Source organism: Oreochromis niloticus, linkage group LG13 (genome assembly GCF_001858045.2).
Source record: "Oreochromis niloticus isolate F11D_XX linkage group LG13, O_niloticus_UMD_NMBU, whole genome shotgun sequence".
Taxonomy (NCBI): domain Eukaryota; kingdom Metazoa; phylum Chordata; class Actinopteri; order Cichliformes; family Cichlidae; genus Oreochromis; species Oreochromis niloticus.
In genome coordinates this window covers 17,171,905-17,196,751 of record NC_031978.2, presented here as the reverse complement: position 1 = coordinate 17,196,751, position 24,847 = coordinate 17,171,905, and the positions used below count along the sequence as shown (strand labels likewise).

Here is a 24,847-nt window from a genome sequence, read left to right as displayed (position 1 = left end):
TTTTTTTGTTTAAGCCAAAACTGCAGCCATGGACCGCATTCACAGTTATAGCTGGACTCATGCTCTGGCCCCATACATGTGATATGCTAACTTTGTGCAATGTAATAAAAAGTATGTACATTTACATGCACCATTTGGTGCAATAAAGTTGGGCAAACAACATAGCGCTCTGTAACCTACTGGTTTATTTGATCAGGAAAGTGGAACTTTGACAGACTATTAGGTTAATTTTTAACTGCACAGATGTTAGTTCAATATTTCTCTGTTTGCTTTATTAATGCATTTTATTAATATAGCACCAAGGCCAACAGCAGCGTCTCCTTTCCAGTTCTGAATTGAGAAAGCAGCATCCATTCAGTACAAAGTACAATGCAAAATAAGGAACAAACACATGTTTAAGAGCTTTGATACTGTCAGTTGGTTGAAGAGTCTCAAGAGGCATATGGAGGCTGTAAAACTCGTGAAGGATTTGAAATATCAAGTCAGCAAACAGCTACTAGTTTGATCCTTAGACCCCTTTGCTCTCTGTAGTTAGGCTAAGAAAAGATTTTATGGTAATTACCTGTGGTTAGACTATAAAAACTGTCATTCTTATTTATTTACACATATAAAAAAACAAGAAAAAAGCTTACCATAGCACTTTTTTCACACATGCAGCCGTGAACTTTTCTAGACTTGTGTGTGTGAGCAATCAGCTCAGACATTAAATAGTGTTTAACCTGAGAGTTTAGTAGTACAGGATGACTTTCTGTGTGCTACATGGGGGGGTAAGGGGTGGGGGGGAACTGATATGTCCCCTTACCCCCCCATGTAGCACCAAAAACTAAAACTTCTCAAGACAATATAGTGGCTTGCTTTTGACTCTGCAGTATGGCACAGATAGTCAGTGAAAGCTGCTGAGCTCTCAAAGTGAGGAGACTACGTCCGTTTCCTCAAGCACTTTGGGGTGATTATTGAGATGGATGGAAATGACTGCTGACATGTTTGCCAATTAGAGAATATTTACCCAAACTTTTCTTGCTCCCTGCTTTAAGTTGCCTTGCTCAGTGTGTAAAGGCTCTTGATTCACAGTATAGTCATAGTGAACAGGGAATAAGTATTTCTGCGTTGATCTCTGCAAATCAATGCTTCACGTCTTAATGAATTACTGAATAGAGAAGCTTTTAGGTGTGTTCAGGCTGAATGCATGATTCAGCTGTGACATGTTTTGACAAAGCCACCTCACCGCACAATAGTGAAATAATAAGAGTTCATTTCAATGCAAGTTTTAACTGCACAAATACAAAACTAGAATTAGCTTTGACATCTTGGTTATGTTTTATCTCCTCCTGTCTACATCCCACTCTCTCTCCCCCTTCCCTTTCTTTCTTTTTCTGTCAATGTCTTCCTGTCTTTTCTCTCTCTAGGTGGCGGTGAAGATAATAGACAAAACCCAGCTGAATCCAACCAGCCTACAGAAGGTGAGTTTATGTTTTATGACCACATGGTAACATTGATGTCTTGGTTACAGTGTTCGTGGGCTTTTCCGATAGTCTTTCCCGAGTTCTTCCCACTCTGTTCTTTGCTCTTTGAACTCAGGATGTGCTATTTTACATAATGTAATCAGATGTACTCAGGAGAGACCACAGGGCTTGTTTAATCTCCAGCCACAACCTCCTTCACTCCTGACTCTGTTGGTTGTGGTTATGGGCATCTAAAAATACACTTGCTGGCCTGTTTGTCACTTACCCTTGTCTAGCAGTCATAACCAATTAGAACAAAGGCTGTGGGACTGTTTCCTGATTACTGACTCCCATTAAACACACACGTGGTTATCTTTGTGCTCTTTGTCCACATATTGCATTATTAGCTCTCAAACCAAACTAATCCAGGTTAATCTTCAAATAGATCTTTGAATATATGTGAAAAGGTAAGGAGTGCTCAAAAGGTCCTCACTTTCCCTAAATGTCCCCACTCCAGTGGTTTTAAACTTAAGCCAGTCCTCACAAAGATAGCTATCCAAGTAAATGCACAGACCTGTACACATACAGTCATCATCGCAGATTAGACCATGTGGAAGGAAAGCAAGAGCTGCCAACATCACCTACTGCGAGTCTAAAAATAAATCAGGTGTGCAGCTGACTGACAGGAATTCTTTTCATGATCATGACATTATCGTAGCGCAGCTCACCAGCGCTGCTGTTTTTTTACTTTCCGGTTTTTGTAAAAGATGAAAAAATCGCCTAGCAACTGACTGACTCATTATGATAATGGACAATTATAACAACCACACCTACATAAATGGCACTTGATGGTGTCTTTGTTAGGCCACCAGGGTGGGATAATGTTGCCCCCTGCAAGCTTCTTAATGACAAAATAATTGCGATTAGCTTCTAAATAGTGCTTCCACCTTATGTTGGTCTGAATGGAGATGAGATGAGTGAACTCGGTGAGTCAGTGAAGGCTGGCCTAATCAAGCAGAGTGTAATCATAAAGGGCTATTGTGAGACCAAATCTGGTTCACTGCCGAAGTCCTTCTTTGGCATCTGTAAAACACGGTGGTTTTTCGCCTATCAGGGCATTTCTAACACGATTATATTCCTGCAATTGTCTTGGATCTTAATGGGATCCGACTGCAATTCTTTAGCCAATCAGTGTGTAGTTGCTGTGAGAGTTTCAAGCTCTCAGTTCCACGCTCATCTAATCTGACCGAGATAATTCTCGTTGTTTGAGCTCTTTTGTATCGCAGCCTATTGTGTGGTTTCTAATCTGTGCACAAAGTGAGGGTAATGAACATTTTGTTTTGTGCGTATGTGGTGGATTAATATTCTGCATAGAAACTGACTGGGACATTGCCAGATTGGGTCATGAGGAGTTTCATACCGGATGGGTTGGGTTGTCCGCTGTGTAGTGTTGAATGTAGCAGGACAGATATATCACGTGACCTGGCAGCCCAGCTGATCAATTATTCAGTGGGCTTTAATATGTGAGCTGCATCACTTATACAGCTTTTTTTATATATAGGGGATAAGGTGTTTTTAATATTACATCATACAGTACATTGGTGTTTGCATTCACATTGGCAGATGATGTCAAATGTTCTGTATTTGTATCAACTGTAGAGTCTTGTTTTGTATCCTTATTTGGAGCATATTCACAGTTATATATTTTCACGTCCTCTGCTCCATACTATAGATTCCCGTAATAGTATACAGATATGCCATCTGCAATGCAGAAGCTCGTCTTGTAATGCAGCAGTCGTCTCCTGGACTGAATCGATCGTCTCATTGACCCAGAGTGTCCTATGCTACCCTTGTAAAAGCTCCATCACGAATACATTAAAGGGAACATGCGCTTTTTATATACAGTTTTCTGCTTGGGCACTCTTCCGACCTTGGACTGATCAAATAATGTCTTGGAAAAACCAAAGAGAAGCAACATTGCAGTCATTTGCTCTGTTGGAGGTTTGTATTGCTGCTGATTATCAAGTGAAAGGCTGGAAAAATAATAAAAAGTGGGCATCGAGAGTGCAAAAATGAGAAATCACCACTGTACTATAATATGTAGTGTGGATAATTTAATCTCACATTTTGTCAGAGCTTTTCATAGATCTGATTTTATTTTCAGCCATGGTTTTTGCTTCTAATGATTATGAAAACAAGATTATGGAGATCAAATGATTATTGTAAAGCATTCTTTTTTTCTATGATGCGTTTCTATTGTGTCGTCTAATAAATCTAACATTTCCCTTAATGTTTCTGTTCTATTTGCCACTCCATTAAAATCCCGCAAGTCACACCCTGGCAGGCTGACGCATGTTCAGTTAGGCTCACATTTGTTTGTTTATTTATTTTTCAGTCCAGTTATAATTAAAATTCAAGAAAACACAGTTAAGGTTAAAAAAAGAAGAAAACCCGTACAGTATTTAAGATTAAAATAAAACAAAACAAACCATGATCTTACCAAAGTCAATCATGATAATTTGTTTTTTCATTCAAGCTGTCCTACGGCTCACTCTTAAAAAGTGTTTCCTGGGTATACAAAATATTCATCCTGGTCACTTTGTTGAGTACACGTTACTAGCACTTGGTTGGACCCTCTTTTGTCTTCAGAACCGTTCATTCTGCTGCTGGAAACATTCCTCAGAGATTTTAGTCTGTATTGACATGATAGCACACATCCATTTACATCCATGAATCTCCTGTTCCACCACATCCCAAAGGTGCTCTATTGGATTGAGATCTGGTGACTGTGGAGACCTTTTGAGTACTGTGAACTCACTGTCATGTTCAAGAAATCTGAGCTTTGTGACATGGTGCGTTATCCCACTGGAAGCAACCATCAGACCATGGGTACACTGTGGTCATAAAGGGATTAACATTGTCAGCAACAATACTCAGCTATGCTGTGGTGTTTAAATGATGCTCATTTGGTATTAGTGTGCCAACAAAATATCCCCCACACCACTACACCACCACTGATACGTGGCATGCTTTTTTTGTTCATTCTAAATTCGGACCCTAGGATCTGAACACTGCAGCAGAAATCAAGATTCATCAGACCAGGAAACATTTTTCCAATCTCCTAATGTCCAATTTTGGTGAGCCTGTACAAATTGTACCCTCAGGTTCCTGTTCTTAGCTGACAGGAGTGGAACCTTGTGTGGTCTTCTACTGCTGTAGCCAGTTCCTTCAAGGTCTGACATGTGCGTTCAGAGATGCTCTTCTGCACACCTTGGTTGTAACGAGTGATTATTTGAGTTACTGTTACATTCAGCTCAAGACAGAATGTCCCTTTTCCTCTGTCTTCTGGCCATTTAAAGTAATTTAAATCGAATAGTTATGTCTATAACTTCTGTTCCCTGAAGGAGAGGAACGAGGTACAACACATAAGTATGGGATATCACGCCCTCGCGTGTCCTGGCTGAAGAAACCTTTATTCACGCCTTTAAGGCAGATGACGTGTGATGACACGCGCACGGCCCCGCCTGCACATATAGCCGCTGTCATCACGGTCATCCCTCAGTTCGATAGCCGCTCTTCACCGAGCCAAACTGCTCAGTGGGGCCACCTTGTGTTGTACCTCGTTCCTCTCCTTCAGGGAACAGAAGTTATAGACATAACTATTCGTTCCTTTCAGTCGATTCACTCGGTACAACACATAAGTATGGGACATATATACACGCCCCACAGAGCAGCCACCGAACCGGAATCGGGCCACCACTTCCTTAGTGAGTGGTAGACCCAGCAGAAAGGACAGTATGAGCCACCGAAGGGGCTGTAACATCCAACCGATAAAACTGCACAAAAGTGTGCGGTGATGCCCAACTAGCTGCCGCACAAATATCAGCTACAGGCACCCCTTTAAAAAGAGCCCATGAGGTTGCCATCCCCCTGGTGGAATGAGCTCTCACCCCGTGGGGCAAAGCAAGACCTCTGGTGCCGTATGCCAGTGAGATAGCTTCTATAATCCAGTGGGACAGCCTCTGTTTGGACAGAGCTCTACCTCTATTTGGATTGGCGAAGCAGACAAACAGCTGGTCACATAAACGCACATTCTGAGTGCGCTCAATGTAGGTGCATAGCACACGCACTGGACAAAGAGAATGCATCCTCCTCTGCTCCTCAGATGCAAAAGGAGGGGAGCAAAAGCTCAGCAACTCAAACTCCATTGAGCTATAAGATGCAGGCATGATCTTGGGAAAATAGGCAGCATTTGGACGCAATACGACCTTGTGGCCATCAGGAGAAAACTGTGTGCAGGCGGGATGCACGGACAGCGCATGAAGGTCACCCACTCGCTTTGCCGAAGCCAAAGCGAGAAGTAATGCAGTCTTATATGAAAGAAATTTCATATCCACAGACTCGATGGGTTCAAACGGGGGGCTACAAAGGGCCTCCAGCACCAAAGACAAGTCCCAAGCAGGGACACTGGACTTAAGCACGGGTCTCAGCCGGCGAACCCCTTTCAGAAAACGTATGGCGAGGGGATGTGCACCTGGTGTCACCCCGTCAAAGCCAATATGACAAGCAGATATAGCTGCTAAATAAACCTTAATTGTCGAAAATGAAAGGCCCTTATCCAGCAGCTCCTGCAGGAATGTCAAAACATCTACAATAGAGCACTGAAATGGGAGAGTGTGGCGGTCCTGGCACCATTGCTCGAAGGCTCGCCATTTGTAAGCGTACAAGCCTCTAGTAGATGAGGCCCTAGCGCTCTGGATTGTCGCTATCACACTAGGTGGCAAACCCTTAGCAATCAAGTTTAGCCTCTCAGCAGGTAAGCATGAAGGCGCCACAGATCTGGGCGCGGATGAAACACTTCTCCTCCCGCCTGAGAGAGGAGATCCCTGCGGAGAGGAAGCTGCCAAGGACTCGCTGCTAGCAGGCTGATTATCTCTGCATACCACGACCTTGTGGGCCACCAAGGGGCCACTAGAATCAGAGAGAGGGAATGCCGACGCACTCTCTCTAGAACTGGAGATATCATTTCCACTGGGGGAAATGCATACAGGAGCACGTCTGGCCATTGGTGCGCTAGCGCGTCCAAGCCCAAGGGTGCATCGTGGTCGATTATGGAGAAGAACAGGGGGCAGTGAGTATTTACCCTGGAAGCAAAAAGATCTATTTGCGCCTTGCCAAATAGATCCCAAATCTGAGCCACTATTAAAGGGTGTAACCTCCATTCTCTCACCAGAGGGGCCCCCCCTGGAGAGAAGGTCCGGCCCCAGGTTCAGGTGGCCCGGGACATGGGTGGCTCTCAGAGACAGAAAATGAACACTGCACCATAACAGCAGAGAGCGAGACAGCTTCAACAGGGGAAGAGAGCGTGTTCCTCCCTGCCTGTTTATGTAAGACACCACTGTTGAATTGTCCGTCCTGACTAAGACATGCTGGCCCTCCAGGACTGGACGGAAATGCTTTAGAGCTAAGAACACTGCTAACAGCTCTAAGTGGTTGATGTGCAGCTGGCGCTGAGCTGCGGACCAGATCCCTCTCACTGATGCACCCTCGCACAGCGCTCCCCACCCTCTTAGGGAAGCATCTGTGGACACCACCTTGCGAAACAACACCCTCCCAATCCGAGAGCCCTGATGCAGCAGCCTGGGCTCCCTCCAAGGACGGAGAGCTAGCATGCAAGACGCGGTTACCGGCAGCCTCCTCCGGAGGTGACGCGATGCACACAGGCGGTGAGAGAGAGTCCAGCGTTGAAACGCTCTCATTTTTAACAGTCCAAGTGGCACTACGGCGATCATAGATGCCATCATGCCCAACAAGCGTAATATCGTCTGGAAACGCAGTCTGCGTCCCAGCTGAAACGGAGCGAGGCAGCGATGAAACGCGGCCACTCTGTGCTCCGACAAACGTGCGCAGCTGGAAAGCGAGCATATTTCCAAACCGAGGAAAGAAATCTGCTGACTCGGGATTAGCGAGCTCTTTTGAAAGTTCACAGAGAACCCCAGTGTCTGAATGTGTGACAGAACCAGTGACAGCTGTGTCTCCGCCTGCTCTCTGGAGCAAGCTACGAGAGCCCAGTTGTCTAGGTAGGCTAAGATGCGGATGCCTCTCTCTCTGAGGGGCGCTAGCGCTGCTTCGGCACATTTCATAAAGGTGCGAGGAGCGAGCGACAGCCCGAACGGCAGCACTAGGTATTCGTAGGCTACGCCCTCGAATGCAAACCTCAGAAACTGCCTGTGTTTCGGGTGTATAGCCACATGAAAATAAGCATCTGTTAGATCGATTGTCGCAAACCAATCTCCCGGGCCGACTGCATTCAAGAGCTGTCTGAGTGCTAGCATCTTGAACCTGTACGTACGTAGATACGTGTTCAAGACTCGCAGGTCGAGGATGGGACGAAGCCCTCCCCCTCTTTTCGGAACAACAAAATAGCGGCTGTACCAACCTTTGTCTGTCTCCGAAGCAGGGACCACTCGTATTGCTCTTTTCCGCAATAGCGCCTTTATTTCCTCTCTGAGTATCATGGCCGCCTCGGTGTTGACAGTCGTGTTTACGACTCCCTGGAAACGAGGCGGCTTGACCCGGAACTGCAACCGGTAACCCATGGCAACGGTTCGCAGCACCCACGGAGAGGGGGCGCAAGCGCGCCACTGAGGGAAGCGAGCAGCCAGCCCGCTGACCTGCAGCACCGTCGGCGGGGCGTTGTCGCCCCCCAGTGTGTCTGCAGGGGACTGCATCACCTGCCTGACCTGGCTCATTCTGCCCGCAGGCTGAGCATTTGTGATTGTTTGAGAATAAACAACACTCTTTATTGATTGTAACATGGGAACATGTACATTCATACATTTTGTTGGAGGCACCTTTTCTGGGGCACAACAAAGAAAAACAGCGGGAACACTTGATGTGGTCACCTGAACATTTAACACACCTGAACAGGGAGTTACCTGAGGCATTTTGTGTGCAGGGGTTTTGTGCTTGGGAGACTGTGTTAGGAAAGTGCAGCGCCTTCTGGGGCTGACAACCTGAACAGAACTTAAGCGGCACCTCTTGGGCGGCAACAGAGGGGTAAAAGCAGCGTCTCCCTGCTGCTGGACCCCTTCTCCACTCGAAACCACAGCTAGGAGGGCTGAGGCTTCTTCCTCCCGGGCGTCGGGTCCCGCTGGGGGCCCGAGGGTGGGCCTCTGCTCCAGGCCGACTGGCGTGGAGCTCGGGCCGGAGGATGTGCTCTCGCTGGCGGCGCACCCACTTCAGCAGTGGGCGCCGGTCTCTTGCCAGTCGGCAGAGGAGCGGCGGGCCTGTGAGAGGTAGCTGCGGGCTTGGGCTTCGGCTGACGTCTGGGGATGATGTCGCGCAGAGCTTCCGTCTGCTTCTTCCTCAGATCGAATCTAGCCTGAATGGCTTCAAGTGAATGTCCGAATAACCCAGCCGCAGACACTGGTGCGTCCAGATATACAGCTCTGTCCCTATCCGGGACGTCAGAGAGGGTCAGCCACAGGTGCCTCTGCGCCACTACTGTCGAAGCCATCCCTCTGCCCAGGGAGAGCGCTGCACAGCGAGACGCACGGAGGATGTAATCTGTGGCGACTCTGACCTCGTTAAGAAGAGGTGCCAGCGGGCTGTCATCAGGAACCAGCGATCCGAGCTCCGCCAGGCACATTGCCTGGTACGTCTGGAGCATGGTGACGGAGCTCATGGCGCGAGCAGTGCCGGCCTGAGCCCGATAAATCTTCTCCAGCTGCGAAGCAGAGAATCTGCAGTGCTTGGACGGCAGAGTTGCGGGGCCGCCGACACCATGGTTATGGGACGGGGCCAGATAAGCAGCCAGAGACGGCTCCATAGGGGGTGGGTTAGCTAAGCCAGCCCCCTCGGCGCCGTCCAACTCCATGTACTGTCCATAGCCGGGCACAGTGACGCGGGTAGACAGAGGTTTGTCCCATGATGCTGTTAGCTCGCAGAGAAAGTCTGGGAACATGGGAAGGCAGTTTTTGGCCGTTGCGGGCTCCGGTGGGAGGAAAAAACCCGCGAACCGCGACTGCTTCTGAGCTGGCGGAGGAGAGGGCCAGTCCACCTGCAGCTTCTCAGCAGCACGGCGAAACAGGGAGAAAAGAGAGGTGTCATCGTGGCCGACCGGCGCAGCAGCGGCGGCACATTGGGCCGACAATGAGCTCTCCTGCTCATCCTCCGACAAACCATGGATGTCCAGGCCGATGTCCAGCACGTCATCGTCTTCCTGGGGAGCGCTGGCGGGCTTCAACCCAGGCTGAAGCCCGTCAGCGCTCCTGCATGGTTCCGGCTCGTCATCTGCTAACCCGTCAACATATTCCATGTGGTCAGCCCAGCTAATTGCGGGGACATCGACCGGGAAATCCTCGTCTTCGGACTCGGACGAAGCCGGGGCTCCAGACTCGGAAAGGAAAGGGTCATGCCGTGCGACAGCCGAGCGTCCCAGCACTTTTTCCACAAACGTCACCCGTCTTTCCAGGGTCGAGCGCCGGAGCTGGCGACAAAACGCACAGGCTTCGGGCTCCGTCAACGCTCTCCTAGCGTGGACGATCCCCAGGCAGACAGGGCAGGCATCGTGCTGGTCGCTGTCGTGCAAACAGAAACCGCATCCCTGAGGACAGGGGCGAACAGAAGATTTCTGCTTTGCTCGCTTCGGTTTGGAGTCCATTCCAAAACGCAAAGCGAAACGCTGCACAGGAAAAACTTGAAATTAGCGCTCCGCGGGCAGCCTACACACCAACTGGGCGGTGGAGGCTAACACCAACAGGGGCAGTTAAGCTAAGTTCAAGTCGGCAGACAACGGAGCTAACTAGCAGCAGCTAGCTAGCCCAACTCAGCAGAGGTGTTCTCAGCGAGGTGAAGAGCGTAAGAACTGAGGGATGACCGTGATGACAGCGGCTATATGTGCAGGCGGGGCCGTGCGCGTGTCATCACATGTCATCTGCCTTAAAGGCGTGAATAAAGGTTTCTTCAGCCAGGACACGCGAGGGCGTGATATCCCATACTTATGTGTTGTACCGAGTGAATCGACTGAAAGGGAACACCTTTCTTCCTCATCCTTATGCTGGGTTTGAATGTGTACATTCCTAAATGTTCGGAGTTGCTGCCATTTGATTTAATAATGTGATATTTGCATTAGCGAGCAATGGAATTTGTGTACCTAATAAACTGAGCAGTGAGTATATTAAAATACGCGATTTTGTTGGAGGCATTCTTCAAATTAGAAGTCTAGACTGAATTTCACTGTAATGCCTGAGGCTGTTTGGGCTGCTCTATGACCCTTCACCAACGAGTAGATGCAAAATTTAAGCAGCTATATACAAATTCCCCCCTTTTGACATCGGTAACATAGTAGTTTTTGTATTTTTATTACACAGCTAAGTGGATTGAGAAGGATTGTCCACTGCATTTAAAAAAAAAATAAAAAAAAAATAAAAATCTGATCTGGAGTTGATTAGACATTTTGTACGCAGGGCAAACATGGAGAAGATTTGAGCCATTCATGCTGACTCCGTTTCAGTGTGGGTGACTGAGGTTTGAGATGCCTGATTGGGCCACATCATTCCTACACTCCCTGTCAACAGCCACTCTTTCGTGTTAGCCTGTCAAAATGCCACTAATATTTCTTTTTATGGTCTCAGAGGAGCCGGGCTGTGGGCTCACCATCTGGCACTGTAGGCACAACCATCGCCCTGTCAGATCTTTTACTGCCACACGCATGCACATACACGCAAACCTGCATGACACACAGAGACATAAGCAGAAGATATTTGGTTTATGTAGAAGGCTCTAGCTGGCAGAATCTCTGGAGATTTTTTTTTGTCATTTTTGGCAACCTTATACACACATTTATGCATTAGTGTAGCTAGCATCCTCTTCGTCCTCTCTGAGTAGAATAAACTTTATTTCACATCGAACATACAGCACTTTAACACTTATTTTCTTAAGCATATCTGTGTGAGCCCACAGTGTCCCGATCATTTGATTTTAAAGAGGGGTTAGCAGAGGCCAAAATGAGTCATGAGGTTACAGCGAACCTCCACTCTTTTTCTTTATGGCCCATTGGCCCTGATGTGACTTTGAGGTGGTTTCAGCCCCAACAGGAAATGAGGTCAGCTGAGCATCCAAAGCACCTCCTGAGATTCGCCACAGGAAATGCATCACATGTCATCTGTGGTCAGGGTTGTTGACGTTGTCATGGTTTTAGGCATTTTAGCCCTAAAATAGGCCTCTCCGCTAATCCCCTCCGACCAAACGCTGCGCTCATCCCATCATCCCAGCGCTTTCTCTTTGTAATCTGTAAATAAGAGTGTTTTCTTTTTCATCGCTTAAAAGACGTCAGTGAAATATGGAAGGTTGCATGATTGGCAAGTGGTTCTCCTCTGTTACACATGACATGTAAAAGACTGAAGAGCATGAAGAGGGTAAATGAAACCCCAGAAACACTGGCAGCTTCTCTAGTTATTATTTTTAACATTGCTCAAAGCTGCAGTACCAACCTTTACCCTCACTCTTATATCCGAGTGTGACTGTGTGAGAAACTGCTCCAAACAATACATGGTGACTCTGTGTATTCTACAAAAAGCTCACTATGGGGTCAAGCTCTTGTAAATGGGTGTTGTTGATGTCTGTCTTGTGCCTGCCATTCTGCATTAGCCAATGAAACGCTGTTGAGCCTATGGGCTAGCGGAGCTTTGGTCTTGTTCAGATGAGCGGAAGGTGATTGGACGGGCAGCACTTGTGTTTGAGGTGAATCATAACACAACTGAAACGTTGGCTAAGATATGCACAGATTTACGTGTTTGTGAATATTTTCTGTTCCATAAGATGTATTTGAAAAGCGTTAAAATGAGTTTGGTGTAAGTCAAGTGTAGTTTGGTTTTGTGGATTATGAATAACGAGTGGCACATAGTTGCAGAGTGATTGAAAAAGAGATGTGCCTTTTTTTTGTTGGGTTTCAGCACCTTGGGAGTCGAGGGTGCGACGGTTTCCTGAATATCAGTGACGCTGCCTGCCTGTTTGTCTGTCTCTCACTGTCTTTCTTGGAAAAACAGAAAGCTGTGGTTATTTACTGATATGTGGTTTGAACTAATATTTGAGCACTTTAAACATGCACGCACGTACCCATTAGAGGGATGAGGGCTTCCAGACTACTCATCCTATCAATAATCTCCATGTTGAATGAGCAGCTGTGCTGCTGTGACTGAAATAGTCCAGCCAGTTCTTGTAAGTGTTCCCAGTCTGATATCGGCTCCTTCTGTATGGGGACTGCTGTAATTAAGGCTAGTTTGGGAGACTGGGTGCCTCTGGGTGGCTGGAAGTAGGTCACTGGCACAGACTACTGAGATTCAACCGCATTGCAAATGATGTGTGCGATGCAAATGTTTTATTTTTGTAGCTCTTTCTGTAATCCTTGTCTACCTGAAAATCTGCTTTATGCCACGCCGTGACCCCCCCCACCTTCCTGCATCTGTAGATATTATTGATATTAATAGTAGACTGGATCAAAGACCGCTAACTCATTATCTCCTGTCAGCCTGCATGGTGGCTACATCCTTATTGAGCTTATATCGACAGACACAGTGTTTGTTGTTGTCGTTTTCCACTGCCCTTCTCAGATTTGTTCTAATTTTTGTTTCCAAGTGGCTGCACGCGTGCTTCCCATGTGAGGGGCTTTAGGGCAATGACGCAAACGAGAGAGAAAAAGAGAGGCGGAACAAGGCAGAGACGGGAAGAGATAAGAGACTGAGATAAAGCACTGCCTCTGTAATTCATCACTCATCCAGAATATTACAGATTTTCTGTCTTGACTGATGCATCAGATATTAAAGCACGTGCATGGATGGATGTGTATCGGAGGTTGTAACTTTTTTGGGGGGGGCGGGGGTTGTTTTGTTTTTTATTCTTGTGTAGTGCGGTAGATCTTCTGGTTTTTGTGTCAGTGTGTTTCCACTCTAATTGACTTTGTTACCATGGGGGAACCTCTCAGGCCAACATGGCAGCTGATGAATATGGAGCAAGGTTTGCCATGCAGAAGCCTGCTATTCTGAGCCACTTGGATCTGGAAGATTTTTGTCCCATAACAAATTCAGGCTGTAAAATCTGCATGCACACATTCCTTTAAAATGTCAATCTCAAAGTAGTTGCATTAATGTATAAACGGGAGTGTGTATATAATGTACAAGTGAACACCATACGCTCAGTCTGTAGGAACTCTATATTTGTGCCTGTTAATATGCTGTAAACTGTTGGTGTGTTTTCATAATAGTACAGAAATGGATCACACAGATTGGGTACAAAGCCATGAGAGGGATGCTAAAGGTTTTTGCACAGTGAATTTCAAATCAGTCAACATGTGTTGGAAGTGTAGACTTTCAGCTTTAATGCAAAGATGTTTAACAAAAATTTCCTATTAACCATTTAATTTTCATACATAGTTGCTCACAAGTATTTGGACAAACTAACATAATTTTAAATATAAGGGTTGTTTTTGATAGTTGGATGAAAATCCTTTGCAGTCAGTCACTAAAGCCTAGAACCACGGAGATCACCAAATGCTGTTTCCTCCCATGAGATCCTCTGTGAGGGCCCTTCACTGCAGCCACGTTCAGATGCTGCTTGTTTGTGGGTCGATCTGCATTCAGTTTTGCCTTCAGTACCTGAAAACCATGCTCTGTCGAGTTGAGATCATGTGACTGACTTGGGCATTGAAGAATATCCTATTTCTTTGCCTTGAGAAACTCTTAGGTTGCTTTTGCAGTGTGCTTCGAGTCGTTACCCATTCCCACTGCAAAGTGCTGTTAATTCAGTTTTGCAGCATTTGGCGAAATGAGCAGAAATGAGCACACAGAGTATCGCCTTGTGCACTTGTACAGAATTCATCCTGCTACTTCTATCAGCTGTCACATCATCAATAAACACCGGTGACCCAACAGTGACCTTCTTCCACTAGCAGCCATACATGTTCACGGCATAACACCGCCGCCACCATGTTAGACAGGTCATGTGGTATGACCTGCCTAAGTCTAATCTGACCTTCTTGTTCTTGAGTGTAGCCAGTGGTTTGCACTTGTAAATCTTCTATATTTGCATTCATGAAGGCGTCTCTTCATTGTAGACTTTGACAGTTATACATCTGCCTTCTCAGGACTGTTCTTGATTTGGTTAGTTGCTGAGAAGTTGTTATTCTTAATAATGGAAATCATTCTTTTAGCATGCGTTTTAGTTGTCTTCTGTGGTCTTTCAGGCCTTTTGGTGCTGCTCAGCTGGCCAGTGCATCTCTTTTGGGCCTGATAATTAAAACGGTGAAAAGCTATAAAATGAAATTCAGATACGTTTGTCATGAAACGCCAAAGAAGCTAGCTTACTTAATAGAGATGGAATATAATTACATTTTTTTTGGTATTGTCAATAAATGTCTTTAAAATGACGATGAAAAGGACATTTTTGAAACTTTATGATGAAGATTTCTTTACAAAAAAAAAAGTGTCTTGAACTGCTTATTTTGTACTGATGAGAACATTTAGAGCAGTGGGAGGAGTGTGGGCTTGCCTCTGAATAAACTACAGTGCCCATCTACATTGTAATGAGGGAAAATGTCACCGAGTGTGCCTTACTGATGTGGTTTTAATAGTTTCCGGACAACAACGGAGCTCTGTGGCACTGGGCAATAATCTATGCAAGTCTTCAAACCACACTTGTTGTTTGGGGGGAAAATATGTTGTTTAGGTTTAAGAAAACTTCAGACTTTTTCTTGCATTACTCGTGTGTGGGCGTGGGTGTGTTTTTTTTTGGATGTAATAAGAGGAAGAAAAGAAAAAGTGAGGCAGGTGAGCAAGTAGAGACAGGGACCCAAAGAAAGAATTAGAGTGAGAGTGAGTACCTGCATGTTGAACCAGACTGTGGCTCAGAGGTCCCACAGAGTCAGGCCTGCTCACACTGGTGTAATAGCTGTGTTTGATGACCTAGAAACATAGACTATCCCGGCACTTATGTAAGACCTAAAAGGCCACTGAAAGAAGTCGAACAAACACGCTCGTATAGACACACACGCCACACTACAGTATCCATTCTCTTCGTTTAATTTGACACATTCGATAACGACATATTTTTCCTCGTTTTTAGAACAGACTGTGGATCAAAGCGTCGCTCAGTTTTCACTGAGTCGAAGCCAGCAAATGGCAAAAATCTGCGCTCTGCCTCAGGTGTGAAATCCCAGTCGTGTTGAAATTTAACACTCAAACACAACCTCAGCAGAGCTCTGCTGAGAATCGGCAGAATGTAGACGATTCAACAGCACCTCTAAGTGGCTGCAGAAGCTCGTCTGACATAAACAGCCATGCCAAGACTGAGTTTTAAATGATTCTGCTTTCTGACTCATCACTCAGATGTTGCACAGGGGGGCTCAGAGAAATTAGATTTTCCTCTATCCTTCTGTGGCTGGATAGAAACTTTCTCCCTCTGCAGTAGAGGGACCTTCTTCTACATTTTGTTTTCTACAGTTATGTGACTAAGGCATCAGCATCATTTCTGCATCTTTTTTGCATGCTAAGATGATTACATTAGGCAGCAGATGTCTGACTGGCTCTGAGCCTGTGTACTGCCTCTCTGCAGTGGCTGGCTGTGCGTGTGATGCTGCTGACTGGCTGTTTGGACAACCGATTGGCCGGCTTGCTGGACTGCAGCGTGTCAGTGGAGATGTAATTCTCTACCCTGTCTGTGTAGGGCAGGGTTTAGCACAATGTTTTCACTACGCCATGTTGCTTCACACAGTGCAGTTGTCCTGTCATCCTCAGGTTCTCTTATGGTTTCGTAGATGCATGTAATTTATTGTGGCTGAGTTCCCTTCACTTAACTCCTCTAATCAGTGCTTAATAAGTGCTTTCCCAGCAGAGCCCGAGCTGACACTAAGTGCTCATTGATTGTAATTTCATTTGACATGTTTGTGGGTGCATTAAATGTTCCTGTGTGTCTCTACAGCTCTTCAGGGAAGTCAGAATAATGAAGATTCTGAATCATCCAAATATAGGTAAGCCCAAACAGCAACCTGCAAGACCCTCAGTGAGTTTGGATTAGTATTTCCCTGTAAACACACACTGTGTAACAAACGATCCCGGTTAAGTTACTCCTTTATCCATGAAAACATCTCACACTTTGATAAGATTGTACTTTCCTTCTGCAAATTATTCTTTTACTTAGAATACTGTGCAAAACTCACGATCCACACCTCATTTTTTTATATTTTGCTTTTAAGGAGCCAGAATGTTTTTTTTTTTCTTTTCTTCTACCTGGTCTTGAGCAATAGTTCTCCAGGCTTTCTTAAGGTCTTTTAAAGTTGTTCTTTGAACATTGGCTGCAGGGAAATCTCCTCCATGCAATATCACCTGGAAAGTGTCTGATTGAAGCAAAGGTCCTCATTTGTCAGCATGACAATGATCCCCAAAACACTGCCAAATACAGTAAAAGCATACCTGGAATAGAAAAACACACAAAGGCCAACATGAGTGAACTATCAGTCATGTTGAGTGGGATCAACTTGAGAGTAAACAGAACAAAAGGCAGCCAACATCCAAAGAAGAGCTTTAAATGTCCATAAAGATGTCTTGAGAACTATTCCTGACGACTACTGTGTTAAAGAATGAAGGTAGTCATACCAAATACTAACTTTTAGGCTCCTTAGAGTTGCAGAAACTCTGTTTTGTCTTATCTACTGTATATTTGAACTTGTTTAAATAAATCGCAGCACCTGCTTCCCATTTTCCTAAAAAAATATAAAGAAATTATCACATCTTGATCTGACTGTGCAAAAGTACAAGCATAGTTAGCAAATGGTTTAATGCCACTTTGTACCATGCTGGCACCATTCAGACTCTGTTAAGAGTTTTATTGCATTAGGATAGACCAGACCAGCAAGCTCAGCTTACACCAAATCACAACCTTCAATTAGCTTTTGATTTACTTCATCTCTGCCTCATTTTCCCCACTTTCTCCTGCAGTGAAATTGTTTGAGGTGATTGAAACGGAGAAGACTCTTTATTTGGTGATGGAGTATGCCAGTGGTGGTAAGTGAAGCATTAATTCATGTCCACCAAACAGGTGACATTTTGTTCTGAGTGTCACTCTGTGTTAGTCTAACTCTAATATTCATTGCAAAAATGCTTATTTACAAATCTGTCACTCCAGCTAGTCACCATTTCAAATTAAATATTAAACATGTTATTTGTTACCTCAAAGCAAGCATTAGTACATGGTTATTATGATGTGATTTTTATGAAACCTATTGATAATTATATAATTCTTCTTTATACAGGTGAAGTGTTTGACTATCTAGTGGCTCATGGCAGAATGAAGGAGAAGGAGGCCAGAGCCAAGTTCAGACAGGTGAGTCATCAGTATCGCAGCGCTCACGTCTCTGTCGTCATTCCCTTACTCTGTTTTTTGAGAGAAGACTGCATGCACCAAGATCAAGCTTTATCACCGACTGCAGAGGAAAGAGGGAACAACTTCCTTTTAGATGCTGCTCTGACATCTAGTGGTGCTGCAGGAGCAATAAGGCATCTACAGTAGTTTGTGGATTTACTAGTTTCCTTTCATGCTTGGCCTGAAAGTGAACAGAATTCAATTTTATTTTTGTTTTTTTTTCTTCGGTGTAACGTCAACAGGGTCAAAATCCAGATGTGTTCACGTGTGTCTGAGTGCATGCAGGTTTGTGGCCTCTTTTAAATAACAGCAGGTTTTCTGTTTGATTGATGTCGTTTCTATTCTAGCGTGTCTAAATCTGTAAGGCTTAGACATGCTAGCCTGCGTGTAGCTTGTAAGCCTGTGTTGTCACACGGTAACAGCGGTCTCTGCATGAGAGACATTAGGATTTTCAAAAACTTCACAAATACAAGTCATAAACCTGAAGTAAAGCTCAAAACAGCCCAGTGATACTCAAGTAAAAAAAAAAAAAGCGCCAAATTAAAGATCATGTGCAAACTACTAATAAAATGTTTTGCTTGCATGAAAGCTCTCTTTGTTTGTTTGTCTCACGGTTTGAGATAAACAATGTCACTGCAAAAATCTTATACAATATCCAGCCTTCTATTTTTCTTAACCGCTAATTCAAATATAAATTTCACTGGGGGGTCTGAAGCCTTTTCCAGGTGGCATAGCATGAGAGGCGAGGTGCACCTGATCAGGTAGCTAGTCTTTTGCAGGGCTAGCCCAAAGAGATAGACAGCTGTTTAAGTTATATTCACATCTGTGGCTAATTTAGGGGGTTTCCACACCTGTGGAATTCAAACTCTGATTCTGGTTAATTTTCCCCTTTGGTGCAGTTAGTTTGTGCAGGTGTGATCAGACAAAACAACCGCACCGTGACAGTTGGGGGGAGGTGGTCTGGAACGGTTCCAAACAAACTCCAGAATGGTTCATTTATGGTGTGAACGTAATCCGACCCCGATCTGAACCAACTACCCTGGTGTATGTTACAAGTTTAAGTTTAAAAAAAAAAATCCCGTAGAAACTTACGTTTTGTTTTTTTTATTCTAGCTGCAGGAAGATACTATAGATGTGCAAAGGTGTGTATGGGCTAGCAACTAACTGAAATGAACGTAAATTCAGTTTTCTCACCCAACACCTTCTTCCTGTATATACCTTTTGTTGCTCCCGCCCCAGCCAATGAGTGCACTGAACGTTCTCACGTGGTTTGTTGTGATGCGTTTTGGTTCACTTGGATTTCACTTGGATTTTTGTCTGTGTGAACCCAAACCAAACCCTGGGATGAAGCTGCTAGTTTACAAACTCATCAACTGATTCGGACCAGAGTAAACAAGCTATCGGTGTGAAAGCGCCCTTACAATCACCAGCTAGCCCAACGAAAACAGTTTGTGAACAAAAACCGGTAGAGTAATCAATGAAGAAAATGGCTGTTGGCTGCAGTTTTTGTGTGCATTTCTATGTAATATACATGATATTGTACATGTATTTAATTACTGTTAATGCCTGTTTTTTATTTTTTTTAATATTTCAGATTGTGTCTGCAGTGCAGTATTGTCACCAGAGGAGGATAGTACACAGAGATCTAAAGGTGAAAGTTTGTGAGACAATTTCTCCTCACGATTCTCCACATCAGTCACTTCCTGTCGGTGTTGACAGTCCATGGTGTCGTTTGCCTCTTTTTCTCCTCACTGCAGGCAGAGAACCTGTTGTTAGATGCAGATATGAACATCAAGATAGCTGATTTTGGCTTCAGCAATGAGTTCACTGTGGGCAGCAAACTGGATACTTTCTGTGGCTCTCCGCCATACGCTGCTCCCGAACTCTTCCAGGGGAAGAAGTACGATGGTCCAGAGGTGGATGTTTGGAGTCTAGGGGTTATCCTCTACACACTGGTCAGCGGCTCACTGCCCTTTGATGGGCAGAACCTAAAGGTGGGCAGCTGTTTTGTTTTTTTTTGTTTTTGTTTTTTAAGTAGTTCGTATTGACTCAGGAACTACTTGGAAATTTTAATGTTGCAACTGGTGATAAGCTTGGGAAAGTTTTTTCTATGTGAGCACTTTCCACCTCTGACTGTCCACATGTCGATAAAGTGCTCTGTGTGTTTCAGATAAAATGCTTATGTAATCATCTGATGTAAAGATCATATTGCACTTGGGTCTTGCAGATATTGTCAGTTGTGTGCATTCAGACAATAGAAAACACTGATACAGTGTACGTAAAGGGAGGAGTTATTTTTCTACCAGGTTTCGCCGTGGTTAGTACAACTGTGGTGTTGCTCTCGAAATGAGTTACAAATTTCTTTATTAATTGTCCACATCACAGTTGAGATTGAAGAAAAGCTTTTTGAGAGACAAGTCGTATAGAAAGAAGAAAAAAACAAACTAACAGTAAAACTACAAATCCAAATCTTTTCCTTCCTCTGAGCTTCAGCACATTTTATTAAAAATATTTATTCTCCAAATAATTATAGCTGAACTGTAACAGTTTCAGTAATTACATCTTTTATTTATCAGTTTGAATAATTCTGTTTGAGTATGAAATAGCTTGAACTCCAAAAAGCCTGATTAGATGAAGTTGGGCCAAAAAGAAAATCTGAGCCATTCTGACAGACTTACGATGTTCACATGCTCAAGAGGTGGTTACTTCAACCATAAAAAATTAAAGGTGGAATTTACTGTGTATTGTGTGTAATGAGACATGCGCGTGAATTCATGTCCCTTTAATAAAGCAACAGTTTGGACTAAATTTAGTCAGATTTACTAATGTTCACAGCGGGCTGAATGACCTGCAGTATTATAGGTGCATTGATCAATATCTTTATAGCCACAAGTACATCATGTGAACACAGCCAGCCAAAACGGAGCCATAGGAGAATAAATATTTGACTGGCATTCACCACTTGACTCTAAATAGCTGCTGAGTGCACACTTGATGAGTAAATAAGCAACATTATGCAGCGATTGTGTTGTTTACGCTGGGGTCTGCTCCTTTCAAATGGCTTACATGGGGAAAAATGATGCTGCTCCTTTTATTGCTAAACTTTGTTGCTAAATTCTCCTCCTGTCTGTCTGCGACTTTGGTGTGCAGGAGCTGAGAGAGAGAGTCCTGCGAGGAAAGTACCGTATTCCCTTCTACATGTCCACAGACTGTGAAAACCTGCTAAAGAAACTGCTCGTGCTCAACCCCGTGAAACGAGGCAGTTTGGAGGTAATACCTGTGTTTGCATTGATGCAGCTTAACAGTTATTTCCTCTTCGGCAAGTTGTCAAAAAGATAGTCGTAACCATTTGGAGTAATATTGTTTTTACGTCATGGAAGCAGGTAATTGCCACTGGTGGTGGGTGGAAAGCAAGAGAGTGGTTTTAATTTTATAGCCTGTCAGAGGAATGATATTCTTCAAAGAGTGGACTTAAAATTTGATTTCACTAAAGCGTTCATCAACAGGAAAAACTAAATGGAATGGAAATAATCCTTAATTTTGTGTACAAAATCCTTATATGATGCGCATTCATCATTATGAGTTTTTCTCCTTTGCAAATAGTGTTTGGACACTCATTGTTTACAGGTCAATACCATCCCTGCACTCAGACCCAGGCTCAATAGTAAAGATTTCTCCAGTAATAATAACAATTGATCGCCATGTTGTCAGCCTTTCGTCAAATTCCCGTTGCGTGTTGTATAACTGATTAATTACGAGCCGTTAAAGAAGACATACATGATTTTTAATTGCCTTCTTTCTTTGTCAGCAAATCATGAAAGACCACTGGATGAATGTAGGTCACGAGGAGGAGGAGCTTAAACCTTACATCGAGCCTGAGGCGGACTTCAGTGATTCATCCAGAATAGGTGTGTGTTTGTGTTTGTGTTGATCTCATTCTTTGTCATTTAAAATTCTGGGATTCTCGCCTCTAATGTTAACTGACTCCATCACTCAGAGCTCATGGTGACGATGGGTTTCCCTAAAGATGAGATCACCGATTCCCTGCAGAGTCAAAAATATGACGAAGTCATGGCCACTTACCTGCTCCTGGGAAGAAAAGCCCCGGAGGTGAGTTTGTCTGACTTGCGTCTCATTGATCGCCTACATCACCGCTGCAGTGAGTCATGTGACCACATCCGCCTTCACGTTGCAGTTCGAAGGGAGCGAGCCTCTGGCTAACAGCATCCTGGGTCAGCGACAGCGGCCGACCAGTGACATCAACAACAGCTCCAGCATTTCTCCCGCCCATCCCAAGGTCACGCGCAGCATCTCGACCAATCAGAAGCAGCGCCGCTACAGTGATCATGGTGGGGATGATGATGATGGTGGTGGTGGTGGTGGTGTCGTAGAGAAGCCAAGTAAAGTAACCTCATCCTTCCCGGCTCTGAGAGTGCTGCGTGTTGTGTAGAGGGAAGTTACTCTCAGTCACTGATGATTGGCCGAATGATGAGACTCCAGTGTGCGCACTGCTGAATAGACCTCAATAAGCTTTACAACAGAAACATTTTCCCACCGTTGACACTAATTTAGGAACTTTCCATTCCTTGTGCTCTCAGATTTATTTATGGTGGAGAAAAAAAAGTCTGTAAAACCTCGACTGACTAACTTGTTTGCTTAATGTGGTCTAATTTTCCTAAACAGTGAACCAACACTTAAATTTCAAAATCAGTGACTCAACCTGCACACTGCACTGGTTGTGTAGCAGCTTCCTCCTAAGTCTTGTGGGGCCATTGTGTTTGGCGCCATCTTCTGGCTTGCTGCTTTCCTGCAGCTCCCTCAGGAGCAGCACCTCAAAGCATGTGGAGGGAACAGCTCTGCTCGATATGTGCTCACCTTGGCTTCTGTATCTGTATAACTCGAGAAACAAAGTGTTGATGCTGCCTCTGACAGATTCGATGATGTATAAATCCTGGCTTTGATTGGCTTTGCTTGACACTGTCCTCGTCTGTTCTTTTTCTCCTGAAAGCTTAAATGTTGGAGGTGTAGAAATAACGACGCGCTTGGTCAAACATTAGTAATTCCAATCCCGTGTGTTTGTGTGTGCGTCTCTCCTAGTGGGTCCATCTGTGCCGCCGGCGGTATCGTATACAAAGCGTGGCCAGGCTTTGAGCGTGGAAAGTGACCACAGGGAGGAGTGGGACGGAGCGCGCCGGCTAGAGCTCAGCACTTCAAAAGGAGATGTACCCGCCTCGCCCCTGGGGGTGCAGGAGAGGAAGAAAACCACAAGTGCTGTGGGGGTGAGGAAGTGGGCACTGTACACTGCGTACTCCTGAATAAACAACTGCACTCAAATTTAATACTCAAGAAAACGTTTTGTCCTTTTTATATAACTCACAGTAATTTTTTTTGTTGTCTCTCCGCACAAACAGACCAACGGGTCTATGACTCGCAGGAACACATACGTGTGTGAACGATCCTCCACTGACCGCTATTCAGCTATTCCCAATGGCAAAGACAGCAGGTACGTGCTAGCATTTAGATTAATCTATAGATCGGTTTTCACACCTACAGTACTTTTGCTCTGTTTTGTGTTGGTTTCTTCACATACACTTAAAGCTACAAGTGAACTAAAATGCATCACTAGAAACCACATGAGAACGCCGAGTTTGCTTATTGGTTAGAAGTGCCTGGGGCACAGCAACAAAACTCATAACAGGATGGAAGAGTTGTGTTCTGGGCTGGTGAGCAGTCGGTTTATTTTATGGTTAGTTGCTATAGTTTGTGCACTCTGCATGTCTATGGTACTCTGCTGCATCCCAGAATGCAAGGCATACCTCGCTACAGGAAGGCGTGTAGCCCAAAGTTGCAGTGTACACCTGGTAGCTAGCTCAGCTTAAAGGTTTTCTTTCTCTATTTATCCATCTGACACACACTGCACATGACCCCTACAGCACCTCCTGCAGGCGGTGCGTCTACAGGAAGGCACGCCAATGTCTTCTCTTTGGGTGTCACCTGACTGGGCTCCATGGGCTAGGGCTAAGGCTCGGGCACCAGCCGCCCTCCCTCGAGCTCCCTCCCCAGGCCTGGCTGGGGGCCGCGGTAACCCTATTCAAAGCGGGCTGAATTGGTCCCTTCTTTTATCCATCCATCCATTTTATACAACATATTTGGCACTGGGTCACTGGGGCAGAGCTTCCTCTCCCCAACCACCTCCTCTAGCTCATCTGGGGGAAACCAACATGTTCCAAGGCCACTGAGAGACATGATGTCTCCAGCGTGTTCTGGGTGTAAGTCAGGGCCTCCTGCCGGTATGAGCGTGATTCCCATGTTCTCATCTGTACAAACAAACTGCGACAAGTAGCAAAACAAACCAGAGTTTGATTTTAAGCGGGGCAGGTGTGAAAACACCTCAGTTTTTTTTGTGTGTGTGTGTATGCATGTTTTTCCATGCCTGTTTTTTTGTTTGTTTGTTTGTTTTTGGTTTTTTTGAAAGCCACAAATGAGAAACTTGTGGTTTCACATTTGTGAATATGCTGTATAAATAATGTGAATTGAACATTTTATCTTTATCCGTACTCTGCTTCGGTCTCCAGTTTAACCGAGGTGTCAGGGAGTACCCCGTCGACTGCAATGAGCTCCACACGACCTCGTCACACCAAGTCTATGTCATCATCAGGGCATCCTTCAAAGAGCACACTGCCCCCCATCGATGACAACACTGAGCTTAAAGCCAGGTGAGCAGCTGAGTAGGTGATGGAGATTACAGTGGTGTATTTATTTTAAGTTAAATGTCCAGATGGTGATTTAAAATCTCAGGTTTCTTTTGAAATTTTACAATTAAAATGGAAGAAAATTAATATCCATAGTGGGGCTGCAAAGATTCAAGTAACTTAAATAACTCAATCATAAAAGAAACTTTCAGTGCTTTGTTTAATCCATGACTCTTTGGCGCTCAGTCGTCACCATCTAACCAGTTTAACGTGGGGCCGGAATCGGTCTACACACAC

At 44.8% G+C, this 24,847-nt stretch overlaps 2 protein-coding genes across 6 annotated transcripts in view; one reads left to right on the top strand and one right to left on the bottom strand.

The window, feature by feature from the left end:
* mark1 (MAP/microtubule affinity-regulating kinase 1) overlaps positions 1–24,847 on the top strand; it is a 41,179-nt gene that overhangs the window by 10,299 nt on the left and 6,033 nt on the right. For 2 of the 5 annotated variants that reach the window (XM_013275552.3, XM_019366689.2), the window contains exons 3-15: positions 1,407–1,460; positions 16,419–16,467; positions 17,435–17,500; positions 17,749–17,819; positions 19,453–19,509; positions 19,616–19,852; positions 21,009–21,128; positions 21,667–21,766; positions 21,856–21,968; positions 22,054–22,258; positions 22,956–23,137; positions 23,270–23,361; positions 24,434–24,574. In XM_013275552.3, coding sequence (XP_013131006.1) covers positions 1,407–1,460; positions 16,419–16,467; positions 17,435–17,500; positions 17,749–17,819; positions 19,453–19,509; positions 19,616–19,852; positions 21,009–21,128; positions 21,667–21,766; positions 21,856–21,968; positions 22,054–22,258; positions 22,956–23,137; positions 23,270–23,361; positions 24,434–24,574 — 1,487 coding nt within the window. Of the gene's footprint in view, positions 1–1,406; positions 1,461–3,174; positions 3,743–16,418; positions 16,468–17,434; positions 17,501–17,748; positions 17,820–17,839; positions 18,144–19,452; positions 19,510–19,615; positions 19,853–21,008; positions 21,129–21,666; positions 21,767–21,855; positions 21,969–22,053; positions 22,259–22,955; positions 23,138–23,269; positions 23,362–24,433; positions 24,575–24,847 lie in introns of those variants that run through there. The other 3 variants (XM_013275555.3, XM_025897341.1, XM_013275554.3) reach the window with 3 other exon arrangements.
* Positions 5,134–8,299, bottom strand: LOC112841941 (uncharacterized). Its single transcript, XM_025897342.1, has 2 exons — positions 8,216–8,299; positions 5,134–6,675 (listed from the first exon to the last, which is right to left on the bottom strand). Exons 1-2 carry the CDS (start codon positions 8,280–8,282, stop codon positions 5,207–5,209), a joined length of 1,536 nt encoding a protein of 511 aa, XP_025753127.1. The 5' UTR covers positions 8,283–8,299; the 3' UTR covers positions 5,134–5,206.

Coding starts and splice junctions, on each gene's coding strand:
- LOC112841941 (XM_025897342.1), bottom strand. CDS start 8,282: ATGTATGAATGTACATGTTCCCATGTTACAATCAATAAAGAGTGTTGT. Junction 6,676..8,215: donor TTTATTCTCAAACAATCACA/AATGCTCAGCCT, acceptor GGGGGGGCCCCT/CTGGTGAGAGAATGGAGGTT.